Source organism: Muscardinus avellanarius, assembly GCF_963383645.1.
Source record: "Muscardinus avellanarius genome assembly, chromosome: 11".
In the NCBI taxonomy this organism is placed as follows: domain Eukaryota; kingdom Metazoa; phylum Chordata; class Mammalia; order Rodentia; family Gliridae; genus Muscardinus; species Muscardinus avellanarius.
The window spans coordinates 70,779,677-70,801,903 of record NC_137797.1 but is presented as its reverse complement, the minus strand read 5'-3'; the positions used below and the strand labels follow the sequence as shown (position 1 = coordinate 70,801,903).

General features: G+C 43.2%; 1 protein-coding gene across 6 annotated transcripts in view; it reads right to left on the bottom strand.

Moving 5' to 3' along the window:
* LIMA1 (LIM domain and actin binding 1) overlaps positions 1 to 21,376 on the bottom strand; it is a gene marked incomplete at both ends in the record, with an annotated part of 78,140 nt that extends 56,764 nt beyond the window's left edge. For 5 of the 6 annotated variants that reach the window (XM_080705824.1, XM_080705820.1, XM_080705821.1 and 2 more), the window contains one exon: positions 21,255 to 21,373. In XM_080705824.1, coding sequence (XP_080561950.1) covers positions 21,255 to 21,373 — 119 coding nt within the window. Of the gene's footprint in view, positions 1 to 21,254 lie in introns of all 6 variants that reach the window. The other variant, XM_080705825.1, reaches the window with a different exon arrangement.
* Positions 21,377 to 22,227: the final 851 nt, after the last annotated feature.

Below are 22,227 nucleotides of genomic sequence, written 5' to 3'. Positions count from 1 at the left end.
GTGGCGCACACTTGTAATCCCTGCACTTGGGAGGCGGAGACAGGAGGATCACACAGGTACTGGCTTAAGAGACCCTGTTTCCAAATAAAAAAGTATAAAACTAGGTCTGGGAGTGTACCCCAGAGGTACAAAGGTTTCCAAGAACCCCAGTACCACCAAAAACAAAACAAAACAAAACAAAAACCTGGCCATGGTGGTGCATGCTTGTAATCCCAATATTTGGGAGGCTGAGACAGGAGGATTGCAGGTTCATGGACAGCCTCAGTTGCTTAGTGAGGCCCTTTGCAACTCAGTGAGACCTTGTTTCAAAATAAAGAATAGCCGGGCATGGTGGCGCACGCTTGTAATCCCCGCGCTTGGGAGGCGGAGACGGGAGGATCGTGCAGGTTTGAAGCCAGCCTCACTGGCTTAAGAGACCCTGTTTCCAAATAAAATATAAAAATAGGTCTGGGAGTGTAGCCCGGAGGTAGAAGGGTTCCATCCCCAGTACCACAAAAAAATAAAAATGAATAGCCTGGCGTGGTGGTGCACGCTTGTAATCCCCACGCTTGGGAGGCTGAGACAGGAAAATCGCACAGGTTCGAAGCCAGTCTCAGCTACTTAGTGAGACCCTGTTTCCAAATAAATATATAAAATAGGTCTGGGAATATAGCCTGGAGGTAGAAGGCCTTTAGGTTCCACCCCTAGTACCATCAAAAAAAGAATAAAAAATAGGCCTGACAGTGTAGCTTGGAGGTAGAATGTCCCTGGGTTCCATCCCTAGTACTGCAAAAAAAAAAAAAAAAAAAAGAAGAAGAAGTGCAGGTACCTGAAATCAATTCCCAATACTGCAAAAACAGAGAGAGAGAAAGAAAGAAAGAAAAGAAAAGAAGGAAGAAGAGAGGGAGAGAAAAATCGATAAATTGGACTTTAGAAAATTTAAAATTAAAAAAATGTACATCAGCCAGGCATGGTGGCGCACGCTTGTAATTCCAGCACTTGGGAGGCTAAGACAGGAGGATCGCAGGCTCGCAGCCAGCCTCAGCTACTTACTTAGTGAGGCCCTCCACAACTCAGTGAGACCTTATTTCCAAATAAAGAATAAAAAGTAGAGCTGGGGGTGTAGCTTTGAGGTAGAATGCCCTTGGGTTCAACCCTCAGTACCTCAAAAATGTATGTACATCAAAGAACATCATCAACAGGGTGAAAAGTCCCCATAGAATAGGAGAATATATTTGGAACTCATATACCTAAAAGGGGATTAATCCAGAATGCACAATTTTTATTCCATTTTTATTCTTTTTCTCTTTTTTTGCGGTAGTAATGATGGAACCAAGGGGCATTCTAACCCCAAGCTACACCCCCAGCCCAATTTGTTATTTTTTATTTAAAAACAAGGTCTCACTGAGCAGCTAAGAGCATCACTAAACAGCTGAGGCCGTATACAAACTGCGATCCTCCTATCGTGGCCTCCTAAAATGCTGGTATTACAAGCATGAACCACCACACTCACCTGAAGAATGCACAAATTTTTAAAAATAACCAAATGAAATAATATTAAACATACTATTCTGTATCTCCATTTCTCTGTTTCAGAAAGAAATTCAAAATAACTTAAGTTTTCATTCAAGAAATATTTACTGGTGCCTACTATGGTCCAAGGACTAGAGAAAAAAAATAGTAAGAGAAATACCTAAAACATAATTCTTAATTTCAAAGAACTTACAGTTTAGAAATTATAACACATAAACATGTTCATGCACATGTACATGCATGCACTCATACAGACTGACAGACACTTTGGACAAAAAAACCAGAGTTTTAGCCGGGTGTGGTAGTATATGCTTCTAATCCTAATACTTAGGAGGCTGAGACAGGAGGATTGCGCAGGTTCAAAGCCAGCCTCAGCTACTTAGTGAGGCTCTCAGCAATTTAGTGAGGCCCTGTTTTCAAATAAAATATAAAATAGGTCTGGGGGTGTAGTCCGAAGGTAGAAAGCCCCTGGGTTCCATGCCCAGTACTACCAAAACAACAACAAAAAATAAAAAAACAGAGTATTAAAACTTATTAAAAGCTGGGCGTGGTGGCGCACGTTTGTAATCCCCGTGAGGATCACGCAGGTTCGAAGCCAGCCTCAGCTACTTAGTGAGGCTCTCAGCAACTTAGTGAGACCCTGTTTCCAAATGAAAATATAAAATGGGTCTGGGAGTATAGCCCGGAGGTAGAAGGCCTCTGGGTTCTACCCCCAGTACCACCAAAAAATAAAAATAAATAAATAAAACTTAATAAAAGAACTAAATTGAGAATGGGGGAGGAGGTCAAGGGTCAAGGAAAGCCTTGATATGTTAATTATTCTGCTTTAATGATTCTACAGTGTATTCACTTTTTTTTTTTCTTTCTGCGGGTCTGGGGATGGAACCCAGAGGCATTCGACCTCCGAGCTACACCCCCTGCCCAATTTTCTCTTCTTTATTTTGAAACAGGGTCTCACTAAGTAGCTGAGGCTGTCCGCGAACCGCGATCCTCTGGTCTCAGACTCCTGAATGCTGGGATTACAAGCGTGCGCCACCACCCTTGGCTTGTATTCACATATTGAAATATCACACTATACCTCAAATTACACACAATTATTATTTGTCCTTTAAAAATTATATTAAATTGAAGAAAAAAAAAGGAAGCCAGGCGTTGTGGCACATGCTTGTAATCCAAGTATTTGGGAGGCTGAGACAGGATGATCAAAGGTTTGAGACCAGCCTCAGCAACTGAGAGACACTGTTTCAAAAACAAAAAAGGAGCTAGGTGTGGTGGCGCACGCTTGTAATCCCAGCGCTTAGGAGGCTGAGACAGGAGGATTGTACAGGTTCGAAGCCAGCCTCAGCTACTTAGTGAGGCTCTCAGCAACTTAATGAGACCCTGTTTCCAAATAAAATATAAAACAGGTCTGAGAGTATAGCCCAGAGGTAGAAGGCCTCTGGGTTCCACTCCCAGTACCACCAAAAAAAAAAAAAAAAAAAAAAAAAAAGGAGCCAGGGCAGAGCGTGGTGGCACCTTTTTGTAATTTCAGCGCTTGGGAGGCTGAGACAGGAGGATAGCACAGGTTTAAAGCCAGCCTCTCAGCAACTTAGTGAGACCCTGTTTCCAAATAAAGTATAAAATGGGTCTGGGAGTATAGCCAGGAGGTAGAAAAGCCCCTGAGTTCCACTCCCAGTACCACACACACACACACAAAAAAAAAGCATGCACAAAGGCCCCAAGGAAGGAAAGCATATCTTGTGAATGAGGTACACAAAGAACTCCACTGTCGCTGATGCACCAAGGAAGGGACCAGCAGGAGATGAGATGAGAATGAAGGCAGAGGTGGACTGGGTTGAGTCTTGTAGGCCATGCTAATGATTCTTAATTCAATGCTAGGTTACAATAGTTGGTCACTGATCCAATTTATGTCTTTAAAAGAATGCTTTCAAATGTGGAGAATAGACTGGTAACCTGAGAATGGAGGTCTCATTAGTAAGAGACAGTGCTGGCTTGGCCTAGGGTGGCAGTCATTGGAAATAAAGAAAAATAAATAGATTTGCGATAGATTTCAGAGGTAGAATCAACAGATTGGTTAAACTATGAACTCGGGTCTCTGGTCATCGAGTAAGTTGGAAATAATGCTCACTGGGATAGGGAATTCTGAAGGAGGAGCAGACTGAGAGTCGAGGAAAATCAAGAGCTCAGTGTCAGCTGTGCCAAATAAAGCATCCATTTGGTGCTAGCGATAATTAGATACACACATCTAGAGCTCTGAAGAGACTGGAGCTAGTCACTTACACTTAGGATATGTATGCCCACACACAGTATGAAAGCCACAAAAGGAGATGATATCTACAGACAGTGCTCTGGTGAATGTCCTTGTGCATCTGTTTCCCCATTTCTACTAATAGTGTATATCTAGGAATTGCTTCAAAGCGGGAATTCAGAAAGACAGTGGACTGTGATGAAACAGGAACTCAAAATGGGCCTTGAGCTTGTGTTTCCACACCCTTGAACAATCATCTACAGTGTATTATAGCCATAATAAAATATATAAAAGCCAGAGCCAATCAGCAGATAGATTTACAGTTTAGTCAATTGTTCACCAAGGCAAAGTATTTACACTGTGGTTAGTTGAGTAAATGAGTTCAGATTTTCTCTTCCCTTTATCATTCTAACAGAAAGGTAGACTTTAAAAGATCAAAATAGTTTTCTTCTTCAGCCCTGTCCTTTTAATGCTGAGGTGTATGAAAGACCAGGTGTACACACTGATGGCTGTCTTGAACACTGGGGTTTTTTCCTTGTTTGTTTTTTGTACTGGGGAATAAACCCAGGTACATTCTTCTTCTTCTTCTTTTTTTTTTTTTTTTTTTTTGCCATACTGGGGATGAAACCCAGGGGCATTCTCCCTCTGACCTACACCTTCAGCCCTATTTTTTATTTTGAAACAGGGTCTCACTAACTTGCAAAGGGCCTTACTAAGTAAGCTGAGGCTGTCTGCAAACTGCGATCCTCCTGTCTCAGCCTCCCAAATGCTGGAATTACAAGCATGTGACACTGCCCGGCACTTATTCTTTATTTTGAAACAGGTTCTCACTGAGTTGCAAAGAGCCTCATTAAGTAGCTAAGGCTGTCTGAGAACCTGTGATAATTCTGTCTCATCCTGCCAAATGCTGGGATTACAAGTATGAGCCACCATGCCAGGCTTAACCCCAGGTACATTCTACCTCAAAACTATACCCCAGCTGTTTTGATTTCAAATTAATTAATTATTTCTTTATTTATTGTGTTAATGGGGACTGAACCCAGAGGGGTTTTACCTCCAACCTACACCTCCAGCCCAATTTTTATCTTTATTTTGGAACAGGGTTTTACTAAGTTGCTGAGGCTGGCTGTGAGCCCATGATCCTCCTGATACTCCTGTCTCAGCCTCCCAAGTACTGGGATTGTAAGTGTGTACTACGACGCATGGCTTATTTTTTATTTTGAAAGAGAGTCTCAATAAGTTGTTGAGGGTTTCACTAAATTGCTGAGGCTGGCTTCAAACTCCTGATTCTCTTGTTTCACCCTCCCATGCACTAGGGTTACAAGCATGCACCACTGTGCCTGGCTTTGAAGAGTTTGGAAACTCCGACTCAAATGTCTCAGCCCTTTATTCATAATCAGGTATCTGCTAAATAGTTGATGCACAGGAAGAAAGGCTCTGGACCACACTGCTTCTTTCTAGGTAGGTCCTTGGTACTTTTATATTTTGTGACACTCTGAACCTCAGTACTTTTTTCGTTTTTAACAAAGTCTCATTATGTTGCCCAGGTTGTGACAGACAGGTGCTGTGAGTGACTGGCAGACGACCGAGGCTCATTACTTCAGTATGCAGTGTCCCACTAGGATGGATTCAGGTCTTAGCATTCCTCAAAGCCACAGATAGGAACTGGCATTATTCACAAACAAATTGTGAAATGCTTCTATTTGAGGAGAGGGAGCAATTTTGAAGACTTAGTTTGAGCTGGGTGTGGTGGTACAGGCTTGTAATCCCAGTAAGTGGGAGGTTGAGACAGGAGGATTGCAGGTTTGAGGACAGCCTCAGCTACTTAGTGAAACGCTTATCAACTTAGCAAGACCCTGTTTCTAAATAAAAATAAGCCAGGCATGGTGGCACATGCTTGTAATCCTAGTACTTGGTGGGCTGAGACAGGAGGATCAACAGGTCCAAAGCCAGCCACCATTACTTAGTGAGGCCCTCCCCAACTTAGTGAGACCCTGTTATCCAAATAAAGAATAAAAAGTGGGGCTGTGATGCCGGGTGTGGTGGCACACACTTGTAATCCCAGCATTCTGGAGACTGACACAGGAGGATCACCATGGTTCGTGGACAGCCTCAGCTACTTAGTGAGACCCTTCACAACTCAGTGAGACCCTGTTTTAAAATAAAGAATAAAGCCGGGTATGGTAGCTTACGCTTGTAATCCCCGCGCTTGGGAGGCTGAGACAGGAGGATCGCGCGGGTTCAAAGCCAGCCTCAGCTACTTAGTGAGGCTCTTAGCAACTTAATGAGACCCTGTTTTCAAATAAAATAGAAAATAGGTCTGGGAGTATAGCCCGAAGGTAGAAAGCCCCTGGGTTCCACCCCCAGCACCACCAAAAACAAAACAAAACAAAAAAATAATAAAGAATAAAAAATAGGGCAGGGGTTGTAGCTCAGAGGTCGAATGCCCCTGGGTTCCATCCCCAAACCCCCACACACAAAAAATAGGGCTGGAGAGCCAGGCGTGGTGGCACAATTTTGTAATCCCAGCATTTCGGAGGCTGAGACAGGAGGATTGCAGTTTGTGGACAGCCTCAGCTACTCAGTGAGGCCCTCTGCAACTCAGTGAGACCGTTTCAAAATAAAGAACAAAATAATAGGGCTGAGGGTGTAGCTCCAAGGTAGAATGCCCCTGGTTTCCATCCCTAGTACTGAAAAAAAAAAAAATCAAGAAATTCCATAACTAAAATCTTACTTTCTCCCTCCCTAGATTTCTTCCTGGTCCAGGCTTCTTTTCTTCACATATGGGACTTAATCACAAACTGCTCATTAATGCACAGCTGTGAGGCAGGCAGCTGATGGAAGATACTAAAATTATCTGGGGAGTAATAACAGTGTCTCAACTTTTTCTAAGGCCAGAAAACAGAGTTCCTGAACCATGACTCTTGCTTGATGCCCTCAAAGAGCAAAGAAAGCACCGAGCCAAAAACAGGAAGAATGGAAACTCCCACGGTTTAGGCAACGTATTTTCTTCTGAAATAAATTCACCACTAAAATGTTACAAGGGAGCTGGGCGTGGTGGCGCAAGCTTGTAATCCCAGCATTTGGGAGGCTGAGACCTGGAGGGTCGCGGTTCGCGGAAGCCTCAGCTACTTAGTGAGGCCCTCTGCAACTCAGTGAGACCCTGTTTCAAAATAAAGAATAAAAAATTGGGCAGGGGGTGTAGCTCGGAGGTCAAATGCCCCTGGGTTCCATCCCCAGACCCGCAAAAAAAAAAAAAAAAAAAAAAAAGTTACAAGGAAGCAAAGAGGTTAACTAAGAAGACTTGAAGATCCTTGTGAGAGGGAGGGAGAGAGAAAAAGAGAGAGAGGATGCACACGCAGGTGTATAACAGGAATGGAACTCGAGGCCTTTTTTGTGTGTTAGGCAAGTGCCCTACCACCGAGTTACCTACTCAGCCTCCTTTTTAAATTTTTTAAAATTCTGAGACAAGAGCTGGGCATGGTGGCACACGCTTGTAATCCCAGAATTTGGGAGGCTCAAACAGGAGGATCACAGTCGGCAGACAGCCTCAGCTACTCAGTGAGGCCCTTTGTAACTCGGTGAAACCGTGTTTCAAATTAAAGAGTAAAAACAGCCGGGCGTGGTGGCACATGCTTGTAATCCCCACACTTGGGAGGCTGAGGCAGGGGGATCGCACAGGTTCGAAGCCAGCCTCAGCTACTGAGTGAGGCTCTCAGCAACTTAGTGAGACCCTGTTTCCAAATAAAATATAAAATAGGTCTGGGAGTATAGACTGGAGGTAGAAAGCCCCTGGGTTCTGCCCCCAGTACGACAAAAAATAAGTAAATAAATAAATAAATAATAAAAATAAAAATTAGGGCTGGGGCTGGGCATGGTGGCGCATGCTTGTAATCCCAGCATTTGAGAGGCTGAGACTGGAGGATCATGGTTCGAGGATAGCCTCAGCTATTTAGTGAGGCTCTCTGCAACTCAATGAGACCTGGTTTCAAAATAAAAGAATAAAAAATAGGGCTGGGCGTGTAGCTTGGAGTTAGAATGCCCCTGGGTTCCATCCCCAGACTCGCAAAAATAAATAAATAAATAAATAAATAAAATAAAAATAGGGCTGGGGATATAGCTCGGAGGTAGAATGTCCCTGTGTTCTATCCCTAGTACCACAAAATAAATAATAAAAAAATAAATATCCTGAGACACGTTCTCACTAAGTTGCCCTCGCTGGCCTTGAACTTGTGATCCTCCTGCCTCCGTCTCCCTCCCTCATACCTGCTGTTACAGATCTGTGCCACTCCACCTGGCTAAGTTTTTTTCTTAAGGAAGAATAGCCCACACAAACACATACACAAAAACTAAATATAAATGCTATTTTCCCTTGGGACTCAGAATAAGTAAAATATCTGGCGTGGAAGGAGCTGTGATAAGGTGGAGACACACTGGCAGGAGGTGGGGGATCAGTGTCCTGAATTCATCCAATCTACATCTTGGTGTGTGACCTTCAGCCTCAATTGCTAGACCACAAGTTCCTTATCTGTCAAGGATGGTGACAAAGGTTAACCAAAGCAGTGGTTTCAAACTCTTAATGTGGAACCTTCCTTTTAAATGCTATCCTATTAGATTAAAGCAGGGCAGCTGGGGTAGAAGGTCTAGGATGCCCTTAGATCTCCCAGTCTCTCCAGAACTGGCCGCTGGTATGCCTCTAAAGAATTCATTGAAGATGATTCAAAAACTACCAGGCTAACTGGGCATGGTCGCCCATGCTTGTAATTCTAGTATGTGTGAGGCTGAGACAGGAGGATAGCAGGTTCACAGCCAGCCTCAGCTACATAGTGAGGCCCTCCACAACTTAATGAGACCCTGTTTCAAAATAAAGAATAAAAAAATAGGTCTGGGGGTAGCTCAAAGGTAGAATGCCCCTGAGTTCAATCCCTACTACCACAAAAAAAAAAAGAAAAACAAAACAACAAAACAACAAAAACTACGAGGCATGGTGGTGTATGCCTGTAATACCAGTACGTGGGAGGCTGAGACAGGAGGATTGCAGGTTCGTGGTCAGCCTCAGTTAACTACTGAGGCCCTTTGCAACTTAGTGAGACCCTGATTCAAAATAAAGAATAGAAAAAAAAGTTAGCTGGGCATGGTGGCACATGTTTATAATTGCAGCATTTGGGGGGCTTAGACAGGAGGCTCTCAGGTTCACAGCCAGCCTCTGTTACTTAGTGCAACTCACTGAGACCCTATTTCAAAATAAAGAATAAAAAATAGGGCTGGGGTATAGCTCGGAGGTAGAATGCCCCTAGGTTCCATTCTAGTACCAAAAAAAAAAAAAAAAAAAAGAATAAAAAAATTGGGCTGGGGGGTGTGTGGCTCTGAGGTAGAATGTCCCTGGGTTCAATCCCTGTTACTGCAAAACAAACAAACAAACAAATAAATAAATGAGTCAGCTGGGCATGGTAGTGCATGATTGTAATTCCAGTACTTGGGAGACTGAGACAGGAGGATCGCAGGTTCTCAGCCAGCCTCAGCTACTTAGTGAGGCCTTCTGCAACTTAGTGAGACCCTGTTTCAAAAATAAAGGATAGAAAATAGGGCTGGGAGAATGCCCCTAGATTCCATCCCCAGTACCATACAATAAAATAAAATATATGAGTCAAAGACCAACTTTTTCATAAGAAACCAAATTCCACCAGGTGTGGTGGCACACGTTTGTAATCCAGGTACTTGAAAGGCTGAGACAGGAGAATCGCATGTTTGAAGACAGCCTCGGCAAGTAGTGAGGCTCTCATCAACCTAGCAAGACCCTGTTTCAAAAAAAATAGAGCTATCAGGGTGTAGCTCAGAGGTAGAATGCCCCTGGGTTCAATCCCCAGTACCACAAAAATAAAAATAAAATTTTTTAAAATAAAGAAACCAAATGCCACTCAAATGGTCCTTTATCAAGTAAAGAATTATGTTATGCTGAAGGCTTATGTGAATGAAACCAAAGCTAGCTGTTCAAACTGACCCATCGACCTTCTTTTTTTTTTTTTTTTTTTTTGGTGGTACTGGGGTTCCTGGAAGCCCTTCTATCTCCGGACTACACTCCCAGACCTATTTTTACATTTTTATTTGGAAACAGGGTTTCCTAAGCCAGCGCGCGCGCGGCTGGCTTCAAACCTGCGCGATCCTCCTGTCTCTGCCTCCCAAGCGCAGGGATTACAAGCGTGCGCCACCACGCCCGGCCCCATCGACCTTCTTTACCTCAAGTTTATTTATATAGAGCTTTAGTCAGTGAAAACAGCGCTATGAAGGATTCATCAGATCTAAGCGCTGATGGTAGAAAAATTATTCTTCTGTACATAAAGTGTGAAATGTATTCATAATTAGCATGTAAAGTCTGATTAATCTACAAACAATGACCAGATTAAACTTCTTCCAAATACCACTCTTTTTGTTGTTGTTAAGCTAGGGATTGAAACCAGGACCTTGAGCATGCTACACATGTAATATGCACTTCCACTGACCCCAACCCCAGCCCCAAATACCACATTTATATTAGTCTTTGATCAGAAACCTCCTAAGGTTTTTACAGCCTCTTAATGAAGCTTGTTGAGAGCTACTTAGTGAGGCTCTCAGCAACTTAGTGAGACCCTGTTTCCAAATAAATTATAAGATAGGTTTGGGAGTATAGCCTGGAGGTAGAAAAGCCCCTGGGTTCCACTCCCAATAACACACACACACACACACACACCAAATTCCAAACCTCATGACAGAGAGTATCTCAAAATTAGAGAAAATACTAGGTGTTGGAAATGGAAATTAGTAGATGCTGTGTTGAAAATAGTCTTGCATTTTTCTTTGAAAACCTACAGTGAGTGAACCCTAAAAACCTTAAGCAGCTGGGCCTTGTGGCGCACGCTTGAAATCCCAGTACTTGGGAGGCTGAGACAGGAGGATCACAGGTTCACTGCCAGCCTCAGGTACTTAATGAGGCTGGCTGCTACTTAGTGAGACCCTGTTTCAAAATAGAAAATAAAAATAGGGCTAGGGTGTAGCTTGGAGGTAGAATGCCCTAGATTCCATCCCTAGTACTGGAAAAAAAAAAATCAGGCAATTTTAGCAACAGGTCCCCACTGAGTATGAAGTTTGGTCAAGAAATCCAGGCTAGCCGGGCGTGGTGGCACACACTTGTAATCCCCGTGCTTGGGAGGCTGAGACAGGAGGATTGCACGGGTTTGAAGCCAGCCTCAGCTACTTAGTGAGGCTTCCAGAAACTTAGTGAGACCCTGTTTCCAAATAAAAAAGGTCTGGGAGTATAGCCTGGAGGTAGAAAGCCTCTGGGTTCCACCCCCAGTACCACCAAAACAAAACAAAACACAACAAAAAAAGAAATCCAGGCTGATTGGTTCCCTGAGTTTCACTGTTGTAAGTATGTGAACAACATTATTTGTCCCACCTGTGTGTGTGTGTGAATGGGATGGAATTGGGGATGCAATCCAGGGGCATACTATCTGTGCGCTAGATTCCTCAACTCTATTTTAATTTTATTTTGAACCAGGGTCTTTCTAGGTTGATGAGAGTCTCACTACTTGCTGAGGCTGTTCTTCAATGTGTGATTCTCCTATTTCAGCCTCCCAAGTACTGGGATTATAAGCATGCATCACCACACTCGGTTGGTTCCCAGCCCTATTTATTATTTTATTTTTAAATAGGGCCTTGCTAAGTTGCTGAGACTGACCAGAAGCCTGAAATCTTCCTATCTCAGCCTCCCAAGTATTGGGATTACTGGCATGTGCTGCCAGGCCCAGTTTACTTGTCCCACTTCTGTTCCTCTGGAATGTCTCCACCATTCTCCCAGCCCATCAAATAAAACTGTATTCTTAAAATCACTTTGGAGCTGGGCATGGTGGCGCACGCTTGTAATCCCCGCACTTGGGAGGCGGAGACAGGAGGATCACGCAGGTTCGAAGTCAGCCGTGCTGGCTTAAGAGACCCTGTCTCCAAATAAAAGGGTCTGGGTATAAAATATAAAAATGAGTGTAGCCTGGAGGTAGAAGGGTTTCCAGGAACCCCAGTACTACCAAAAAAAAAAAAAAAAAAAAAAAGTTTAGCACAAACCTGTAATCCCAGCTATTTGGGAAGCTAAAGCAGAAGGATGACAAGTCTGAAGCTGCCCTGAGCAATTTAGCAACACCGGCTCAAAACAAAACAAAAACAGCTAGGGATAGCAGGTGTAGATGGTGTATGCTTGTAATCCCAGTACTTGGGAGGCTGAGATAGGAGGATAAGGATAGCCTTATTTTTATTTTTTATTTAGAGACAGGGTCTCACTAAGTCGCCCAGGTTGGCCTCCTACTTGCAATCCTACTGCCTCTCTCTCCCAAGTAGCTAGGATTACCGGCATGTACCATGGTGCCCAGCCCAAATATTAACTTCGGCAGATTACTCTCTACACTTCTGCTTACTCAACTATAAAACAGGGATAATGCCTCTCCCTCTTTTTTTTTTTTTTTTTTTTTTTTTTGTGGGGATGGAACCCAGGGGCATTCTACTTCCAAGCTACATCTCTAGCCCTATTTTTTTATTCTTTACTTTGAAACAGGGTCTCACTAAGTTGCTGAGGGCCTAAGTAGCTGAGGCTGGCTGCGAACCTGCAATCCTCCTGTCTCACCTTCCTAAGTATTGGGATTACAAGTGTGCACCACCAACAAGAATTCTACCTCTTGTTGGGGACTGAACCTAGAGGCATTGTATCTCTGAGCTATAGTCCCAGCCCTATTTTGTTTTTATTTGAAAACAGGGTCTCACTAAATTTCTGAGTGTCATGCTAAGTTGCTAAGGTTGCCTTCAAATCTGCAATCCTCCTGTCTCGGCCTCCCCAGTACTGGGATTACAAGCCTGGCTTTGGCATACTTCTTGGCACACTGATTCTGACTAATGTGTTCAGGATTTATAACTCTGCATCACTGCCATTTGCCCTTGTAACCTTCATAGGGAAGACAGTTAACCTATTAAACTATAAAAGGTGAGTGAACTTTAAGATCCTTTATACTTTCTGCAAAACCAAAAAGGCTCCCTGGGGGGAAATACACTAAGTGATGTGTGCATGTATGATTGTATCATTCTGAATGCCATTATAATGTATAATTACATTGTACCGATAAAAGTATAAAAAATAAGACTCCCCAGATGAGTATCCTCTTTCAACTTCCTACTCTCATCAGTGCTACTAAAAGACTCAAATCCTCATGAAAACTGGCTGGGCTGGACAATGACAGAGTACAAGGATGAGGAAGTCACCGAGGAAGAGGTGAGATCATCACTAAGGTGATGACGAGCTGGGCAGGAGAGGAGGTAAAGCAGGAAGGACACTGACATCCAGGGCAAAGCACAGGGTCCCTGGGAACAAGAGACAGGCAAACAGAAGGACAAGAGGCTCTAAACAGAAAGCAGGTTTTCCAAACATACCATTTCCAAGAAGGATTCTGGGTGATGCCAAGGTTGAGGCTGAAGGCAGGAGGGGCACCGGAGACAACATGCAGCTTGAGAAGTAGAGAAGATAAGAAATTATGAAGAAGCTCGACGTGGTGGCGCACGCTTGTAATCCCAGCATTCTGGAGGCTGAGACAGGAGGACCGCGGTTCGCAGACAGCCTCAGCTACTTAGTGAGGCCCTCCGCAACTTAGTGAGACTCTGTTTTAAAATATAAAGAATGCCGGGCGTGGTGGCGCACGCTTGTAATCCCCGCGCTTGGGAGGCAGAGACAGGAGGATCGCGCAGGTTCGAAGCCAGCCGCGCGCGCTGGCTTAGGAGACCCTGTTTCCAAATAAAAATGTAAAAATAGGTCTGGGAGTGTAGCCCGGAGATAGAAGGGCTTCCAGGAACCCCAGTACCACCAAAAAAATAAAAATAAATAAAATATAAAGAATAAAACAAAAAATAGAGCTGAGTGTGTAGCTCAGAGGTAGAGTGCCCCTGGGCTCGAACCATCCCCAGTACTTAAAAAAAAAGAAAAAAAGAAAAAGAAAAAAGGGAAAAGAAAAGAAAAAAAGAAAGAAAGAAATTATGAAGAAATTCCAAAGTATGAAGTCGTTGATAGGAGGCCTCAGAGGACATTTGGTAAAGTATGGGAATATTGTTGGCCCTTCTTTCCCCACCCTTTTCTTTTTTAGTGGTCACTGGATGTTACTAGTGACATTTGGGGGCATGTAAATGATAAATACACTGTGCCAGGATGATGCACCTTACCCCAAATGCCAATAACACCCCAATGAAAAGCACAGAGAAGTAAATGACACTGGAAGCTGATGTCCCCAGAGAAGGCAAAGAGCTTGGCCAGATGTTGGCACACCACTGCAGCAAAAAGGAGGAGAAGGCCGTGGTGTGGTTACATGTGAGCCTCAAAGCACAGGTTCAGAACTTCAGAACCAGGCACTAGTCAGGCGTGGTGGTACACACTTGTAACCCCAGTACTTGGGAGACTGAGACAGGAAGACTGTGGTTCAAAGCCAGCCTCAGCAACTTAGTGAGGCCCTCTGCAACTTAGTGAGACCCTGTTTCCAAAAAATAAAATAAAAAGGGCTGGGAGTAGAATTCCCCTGAGTTCTTTTTTCTTTCTTTCTTTCTTTTTTTTTTTTTTTTTTTTTTTTTTTTTGCGGGTGTGGGGATAAAACCCTGAGGTATTTGACCTCCGAGCTGCATCCCCTGCCCAATTTTTTATTCTTTATTTTGAAACAGGGTCTCACTGAGTTGTGAAGGGCCTCACTAAGTAGCTGAGGCCGTCCAAGAACCGTCATCCTCCTGTCTCAGCTTCCCAAATGCTAGAATTACAAGCGTGAGCCACCATGCCTGGATAGAATTCCCCTGAGTTCAATGCACAATACCACACACACAAAAAGAACCAGGCACTGAAAACAATGTATGGAAATCAGTATTGGAAATGTAGGGGAGCAGCAACTCTTGACTACTAGCCCAAGAATATTTTAGGCTGGATGTGGTGGTGCATGCCTATAATCCCGGTACTTGGGAGGCTGAGATAGGTGGATTGTAAGTTTGAGGCCAGCCTCAGCAATTTAGCGAAGTTGAGACTCTGTTTTAAAATTTAAAAAAAATTAAAAAGTCGCCGGGCGTGGTGGCGCACGCTTGTAATCCCCGCGCTTGGGAGGCAGAGACAGGAGGATCGCGCAGGTTCGAAGCCAGCCGCGCGCGCAGGTTCGAAGCCAGCCGCGCGCGCTGGTTTAGGAGACCCTGTTTCCAAAATGAAAATGTAAAAATAGGTCTGGGAGTGTAGCCCGGAGGTAGAAGGGCTTCCAGGAACCCCAGTACCACCAAAAAAAAAAAAAAAAAAAAAAAAAAAAAAAAAATTAAAAAGTCTGGAGCCAGGCATGATGGCACATGCTTATAATCCCAGAATATGGAAGTCTGAGACAGGAGGATCGCAGGTTCAAAAGCAGCCTCAGCAATTTAGTGAGACCCTGTTTCCAAATAAAAGCTAAAAGAGGTCTGGGGTATAACCTTGAGGTAGAAGGCCCCTAGGTTCTATCCCTAGTCCAAAAATAAAAATAAAAAAAGAAAGAAAGAAGAGGTCTTCGAGTATAGTTTAGAGGTTAAAAAAAAAAGGCTCCCGGGGTCCAATCCCCAGTACCCCTCCTCAAAAAAAAAAAAAAAAAAAAAAAGAAAGAAAAGAAAAAAAGAAAATTTCAGGGAAGCATGTACAGAAAGAACAGACGCAGCATGTGTTGACAAAGGAAAGCCAAGTTTAGTTAAAGGTGGGTGGAGCTAAGGGGGGGTGAAAAGGGCAAGAATGTGAAGACGTTTCTGCACAGAACAGGGGGTTTCCACGTCCCATTAATCACATCTCTACACTGTCTCCTATGCCTTCCCCATTCCCATCGGCCCCTCCCCAAACAGCTCTAATTTGGGTTCCTGAGAGAACCCCACAGACTGTCTCCGTGCTCTCTGCCTCTCACCTCTCCAGCATACCTTTTACACTGTGCCAGAAGCATCTTTCTAAAGTACAAGTCCAGTCACGTCACTCTCCCCGTTATGTAACTCCACACTCGCTCAGCGCAGCACTGGAGGCCTCCCACCATCCGGCCCTGGCCGAGCCTCTCCCTCTTGTTTCTGCCACACTGCTTGCTTTTCTATTCCCTTTGCCCCTGTTCAGCTTCCACAATCTTTTCCTCATTCATTTTGCTTTTTCTTCAAGCTCACTTCTTTGATTTCATAAGTCAATTTCTTCTACTACCAGTAATTCCTAAACTTCCCTAGAGATAAAAAATCACTTGCAAGCCAGGTGTTGTGAAGCATGCCGGTAATCTCAGGACTTCAGAGGCTGAGAGAAGATTCCAGGCTCAGGCCACCCTTGGCAATTGAGTGAGACCCTGAGTAACTTAGTATGACCCTTTTTGTGTGTGTGACAAAGTTTTTATTTTTTCATTGTGGAAAATCAACTCTGTTTTAGTAATAGAACATCTCAAAGCCATGAAACTGAAAAATTAAAAAAGCAAAAAAACTGATAAGCATTCCTTTTTATACTTTCAGCTGCCATCTGAACATGATATATTATTAATTCACCTACTAAATTCCAACTTCTTTGATTTGGTGGGGATGCTGGAATTGAACCCAGGACCTCACTTGTTTGCTATGTACCAATTGGGTTATGTACCAATCCCCCCTTTTTTTTTATTTGAAGACTTTCTTGAATTTCTGATTTCTTATGATACTTTAACCTGAACGCCATTTTCAATATGATCCACATTAAAAAAAAAAAAAAAACACAAAAAAAGCCGGGTGTGGTGGCACACGCTTGTAATCCCAGCATTCGGGAGGCTGAGACCAGAGGATTGTGGTTCGTGGACAGCCTCAGCTACTTAGGCCCTCTGCAACTCAGTGAGACCTGGTTTCAAAATAAAGAATAAAAACTAGGGCAAGGGGTGTAGCTCAGAGGTAGAATGCCCCTGGGTTCCATCCCAAACCCGCCAAAGAAAGAAAGAGAGAGAGAGAGAGAGAGAGGAGAGAGAAAAAGAAAGAAAGAAAGGAAGGAAGGAAAGGAAGGATAGGGCAGGGGGTGTAGCTCAGAAATCGAATGCCCCTGGGTTTCATCCCCACACCTACCAAAAAAAAAAAAAAACCCACAAAAAAGACATGACCTTATGCTAAATTTTTCTAAACAGGTAGTTTCAGAATCTTTTCAAATATTTGATTTAAATAACTAACTTGCAAATTTATCAGAGCAGGAAAAGAATATATTTTTGGTTTTTACATATACTGTTTATAAAATTGTACAAAAATTAGTAGTTTTTTTTTTTTTTTTTTTAGTATGACCCTTTTTCAAAATAAAAATACAAAAAAGGACTGGGGGTATAGCTCAGAGGTAGACTGTTCCTGGGTTTACTACCTAATACCAAAGGGGAGAAAAATAACTTGTAATTTTTTTGTGTGTGTGTGGTACTTAGGGGTAAAAACACATGGCTTTCTACCTCAGGGCTATATTTCCAAACCTTTTTTATTCTTTATTTGCAAACAGGGCCTCACTAAGTTGCTGAGAGCCTCACTAAGTAGCTGAGGCTGGCTTCGAGCCTGTGTGATCTTCCTGTCTCAGCCTCCCAAGTACTGGGATTATAAGCGTGCGCCACCACGCCCAGCTTGAGGCACTTAAAAAAAAAATTCCTGAGCCCTCGTGCAAGCACAGAATCAGAATCTTTACAGGAGTCTGGGAAACCATGTAGGATGATTTTAAAACAAACATGGTCAAAATATCTTTGGCATTCCTCCTATCAGAAGACGGAGTTACATTCCCCTCTTCCTAAATAATGAGCCAGGTTCATCCCCCACTCCAACACTGGGGAGCAAAGCCAAGGCCTTGTGTATGCTAGGCAAGTGCTCTAGCACTGAGCTACATTCCCAGCCTTAGTGACTCACTTCTAAGAAGAGAAGAGAATGCGGTAAAAGTGATAGTGTTTGACTCCCAAGGCTAAGGTCATAAAGGGAAACACAATTTCTAGCTTCTTTCTTCCTTTGTTCCCTCCCTTCCTCTGTTTCTGGATGCTTGCCCTTGGAACCCAGCCACCAAGTCAAACGAGTCACATGGAATGGCCATGTGTAGGTGTTCCAACCATGGCCCTAGCCGAGATCCCAGATGACAGCCAGGATCAACTGCCTGGCTTGTGAGTGAGCGAGTCTTTAGTTGACGAAGGTCTCTAGCCTTTGAGCCACCCTGGCTGATGCTATCTATATAGCACAGAGATAAGCCCTCCTACCCAAATTGGAGACTCACAAGCAAAATAAATGCTGTCATTATTTTATGCCTTTAAATTTTGGAGATCTTTGTTTTTGTAAAACTTGGGATCAAACTCAGGGCCTCAATTGAGTAGGCCCTCTTCCACTGAGCTACATCCACAGCCTAAGATTTTTTTTTTGGGGGGGGGGCAGAACTAAGAATTGAACTCAGGGCATTCTATCTCTGAGCTACACTGCAGCTCTATTTTTATTTATTTTGAAACAGGGTCTCACTAAGTTATGGAGGGCCTCATTAAGTAGCTGAGGCTGACTATGAACCGCGATCTTTCAGTCTCAGCCTCCCAAGTACTGAGATTCCAAGCATGTGCCACCACGCTCAGCCCAAGTTGTTTTGTTTGTTTTTGTTTTTGTCTTTTTGGTGCTGGAGTTTGAACTCAGGGGCATTCTATCTCTGAACTCAACTCCCCAGCCCAATTTTTTATTCTTTATTTTTGAAACAGAATCTCATTAAGTTGTGGAAGGCCTCACTAAGTAGCCCCAGTTCATGAGGCTGGTCACGAACCCAGATCCTCCAGTCTTAGCCTCCCAACTACTGGGATTATAAACCTGCACTACCACACCTGGCTTAGCCCAAGATTTTTTTTTTTTTTTTTTTTTTGGTGTGTGTGTGGTACAGAGGATGGAACCCAGGGGCATTCTATCTCCAAGCTACACCACCAGCCCTATTTTTTTAAATTTTTTATTTTAAAACAGGATCTCAGCCAGGTGTGATGGTGCATGCTTGTAATCCCAGCACTTAAGAGGCTGAGACAGGAGGATCACACAAGTTCAAAGCCAGCATCAGCTACTTGGTGAGGCTCTCAGCAACTCAGTGAGACCCTGTTTCCAAATAAAGTATAAAATAGGTCCTGAAGTATAGCCTGGAGGCAGAAAAGCCCCTGGGTTCCACCCCCAGTACCACACACACAAAAAAAAATAAAATTTTTTTTTAATAAAACAGGATCTCACTGAGTTGCAAAGGGCTCACTAAGTAACTGAAGCTGTCCATGAACTCCAATTCTCCTGTCTTAGCCTCCCAAATGCTAGGATTACAAGCATGGTATACCACCATGCCCTGCTCCAAGATTTTTTTTTTTCTTTTATTTTTGCGGGTCTTGGGATGGAACCCAGGGTCATTCGACCTCCAAGCTACAACCCCTGCCCTATTTTTTTATTCTTTATTTTGAAACAGGGTCTCACTAAGTTGCAAAGGGTCTCACTAAGTAGCTGAGGCTGTCCAAAAACTGTGATCCTCTGGTCTCAGCCCCCTCCTAAATGCTGGGATTACAAGCGTGCGCTACCATGCCCAGCTCTCCAAGATTGACTGATTGATTGATTTTTCAGGGGGTGCTGAGGATTGAGCCCAGGGGCATCCTACCTCCGAGCTACATCCCCAGCCCTATTTTTATTCTTTACTTTGAAGCTGGGTCTCACTAAATCATGGAAGACCTCACTAAACTGAGGATGGCCTCGAACCTGATATCCTCCAGTCTTAGCTTCCCAAGTACTGGGATTACAAGCGTGCGCCACCATGCCCAGCTTTTCCAAGACTTTTTAAAATCAAAATTATTAACTTGAGCTTGTGTGGTGGTGCATGCTTGTATCCCAATACCTGAGAGGCTGAGACAGGAGGATCACAGGTTTGGGGCTAGCCTCGGCTACTTAGTGAGGCCCTCTGCAACTTAGAGAGACCCTGTTTCAAAATAAAGAATAAAAAATAGGACTGGGGATGTGGCTCAGAGCCCCTGGGTTCAATCCCCAGTACTGCAAAAAGAAAAAATAAGAAAGAAGAAAAAAAAAAAAGAAAATTATTAACTTGAGCCAAAGTTGGATAAATAAAGAAGGGAATGAGATGGGGGAGGGGAAGAATGGAGGGCAATAAAGGATTATAGGGAAGGTGGATTGAACAAAGTACAATATATGTATATGTGGAAATGTATTAATCTGTATAATTAATATAAGCTTATATATAATATATATGTACATATACATATATATTTTTTGGGGGGTGGCGGTGGTGCTAATGATTAAACCCAAGTGCATTCTACCTCTGAGCTACACTCCCAGCCCTATTTTATTTTTTAGTTTGAAACAAGAGTCTCACTTAGTTGCAGTAGCTTCCTATTAATGAACAAACTGTACTGATGAGATAATCTTATTGCCTCCCCTAGGTGCCTCCTGAGCATGGCATTTCTATTTGCCACCTCTGGTATATAAGTACATAGAGCATTTTCTGAATATTTGTTGAGTGCCTACTATGTTCCAGTTACTGTGCTACTCACTTAATAAAATGAGCGGGGAAGAGGTTTTCATATCAAAGAACTCACAGTCCAGAGGAAGAGTCTGCAAACTTTTTCATAAAGAGCCAGACAATAACTATTTTAGACCTTAAGGGTGATACGATCTTTATTGTCACTAGTCATTCTGCTATTGTAGCATGAAAGTAGTCCTAAACAATCCACAAATACACATAGCTGTGTTCCAATAAACCCTTCTTTACTAAACCGGCAGCAGTGGGCTGCAGTGTGCCCAGGTAGTTTGCACTGTTCAGCAGAACTCTGTGCAATGGCGAAATGCTTCTGTGCTGCTCAATATAGTGGCCGCCAGCTTTGAGTAGCGATTGGGCATTTGAAATGTAACAGGTGTAGCTGATAAAGTGAATTGTAAATGTTATTTAAAACTCAATCTAGCTGGGTGCAGTGGCACACGCTTGCAATCTCAGTACTTGGGAGGCTGAGACAGGAGGATCATGCAGGTTTGAAGCCAGCCTCAGCTACTTAGTGAGGGGCTTAGCAACTTAGTGAGACCCTGTGTCCAAATAAAATAGAAAATGGGTTGTAGACCGGAGGTAGAAAGCCCCTGGGCTTCATCTCCAGCACCACACACAAAAATAAAATAAAGTAAAACTCAACCAGAAAGCCTTTCTAAATTGCTCCTGCCCATGATGATCACTCTCTCTGATTCCATCTCCAATCCTCATTCTTATTCACTTTGATGACACTTTGCTTTATAACTATGTGCTTTATAGTTATCTTTTTCTGTTTGTACCTTTTTCTCTCCCCCCTATTAAAAAATAAAAGGGAACCTGTCTCCTGATTATTATCATTCTTCTTCAGAGCAGTCTGTACAATGTGCAATAAAGCCATTTTACACTACCTACTGTCTTTACCAATGTCCCTGACAGGTGGTGATATGTGCTCAAGACAGATGGTCTTTTTGGACTATGGTCAGAACTTACTTGGAGAATATTTCCACAATCGCTGATGACTTGTTCTTGTTAACAAGAGAAAGCTCTTTGGCTGTGACCCTCAGTGATAGTGAAGTCCACTGCCGTCTGTTAAATGGACTTGATTCCATCTTGTCTACAGTTCCTGAAGTACCTGTGTGATAAAGAAAGTCAGAACATTAGACATAGGATTCTCCAGCACCCAAAGACTGACAACAACACAGGACAGGTGAGAGAGCAGAGAGCTCACACTAACAGACCACATTCCTCTGCTAGTTTTCCCCAAACCTGTGTAACTGTGATCATACGATTCTGTATCATTGAGGTTGAAGTTTATTGTAAAAGGAGGAAGTGAGACCAGATGATCTCTAAAGTCCCTTCCAGTTCCATCATTTTATGATCGACCCCACTGTGCAAACACTGATTGGTCTTTCCCTGAACTTAAGTCTGTTTCAAAGTCACTAGGGTGAAATGTTCCCCTCTTCTGGATTACCCCAGAAGAGGTATAATCATCTCAGTAGAGTCAGGTCCAAATTAGGCTCCACCTACATCCAAGTTTCCTTGGCTGCCCCCTTTCCCCACACTCCGCAGCACTGACTACTTGGTGTTGGGAGGAGAGCTAAGGATACTGTGTGGCACAGTAGAAACAGAATGGGTTTTAAAGCTAGGCAGACTTTGGTAAAATCATTAACTTAATACCATGAACAAATTATGTAATTTTGGGGCTGGAGGCTTAGATCAGTGACAGCATATGTGCCTATCATGAGTCCTCAGGCCCTGGGTTTAATTCCCAATACTACAGGAAAAAAAATTGTTTTATTAAAGCTGGGAATGGTAGCACACACCTGTAGTTCTAGTACTTGGGAGGCTAAGAGAGGAGGATCAAAGGTTTGAGGACAGCCCCAGCAAGTAGTGACACTCTCATCAACCTAGTGAGACCATTTCAAAACTAAAAAAAAAAAAAAAAAAAAAAAAAAAAAAATTG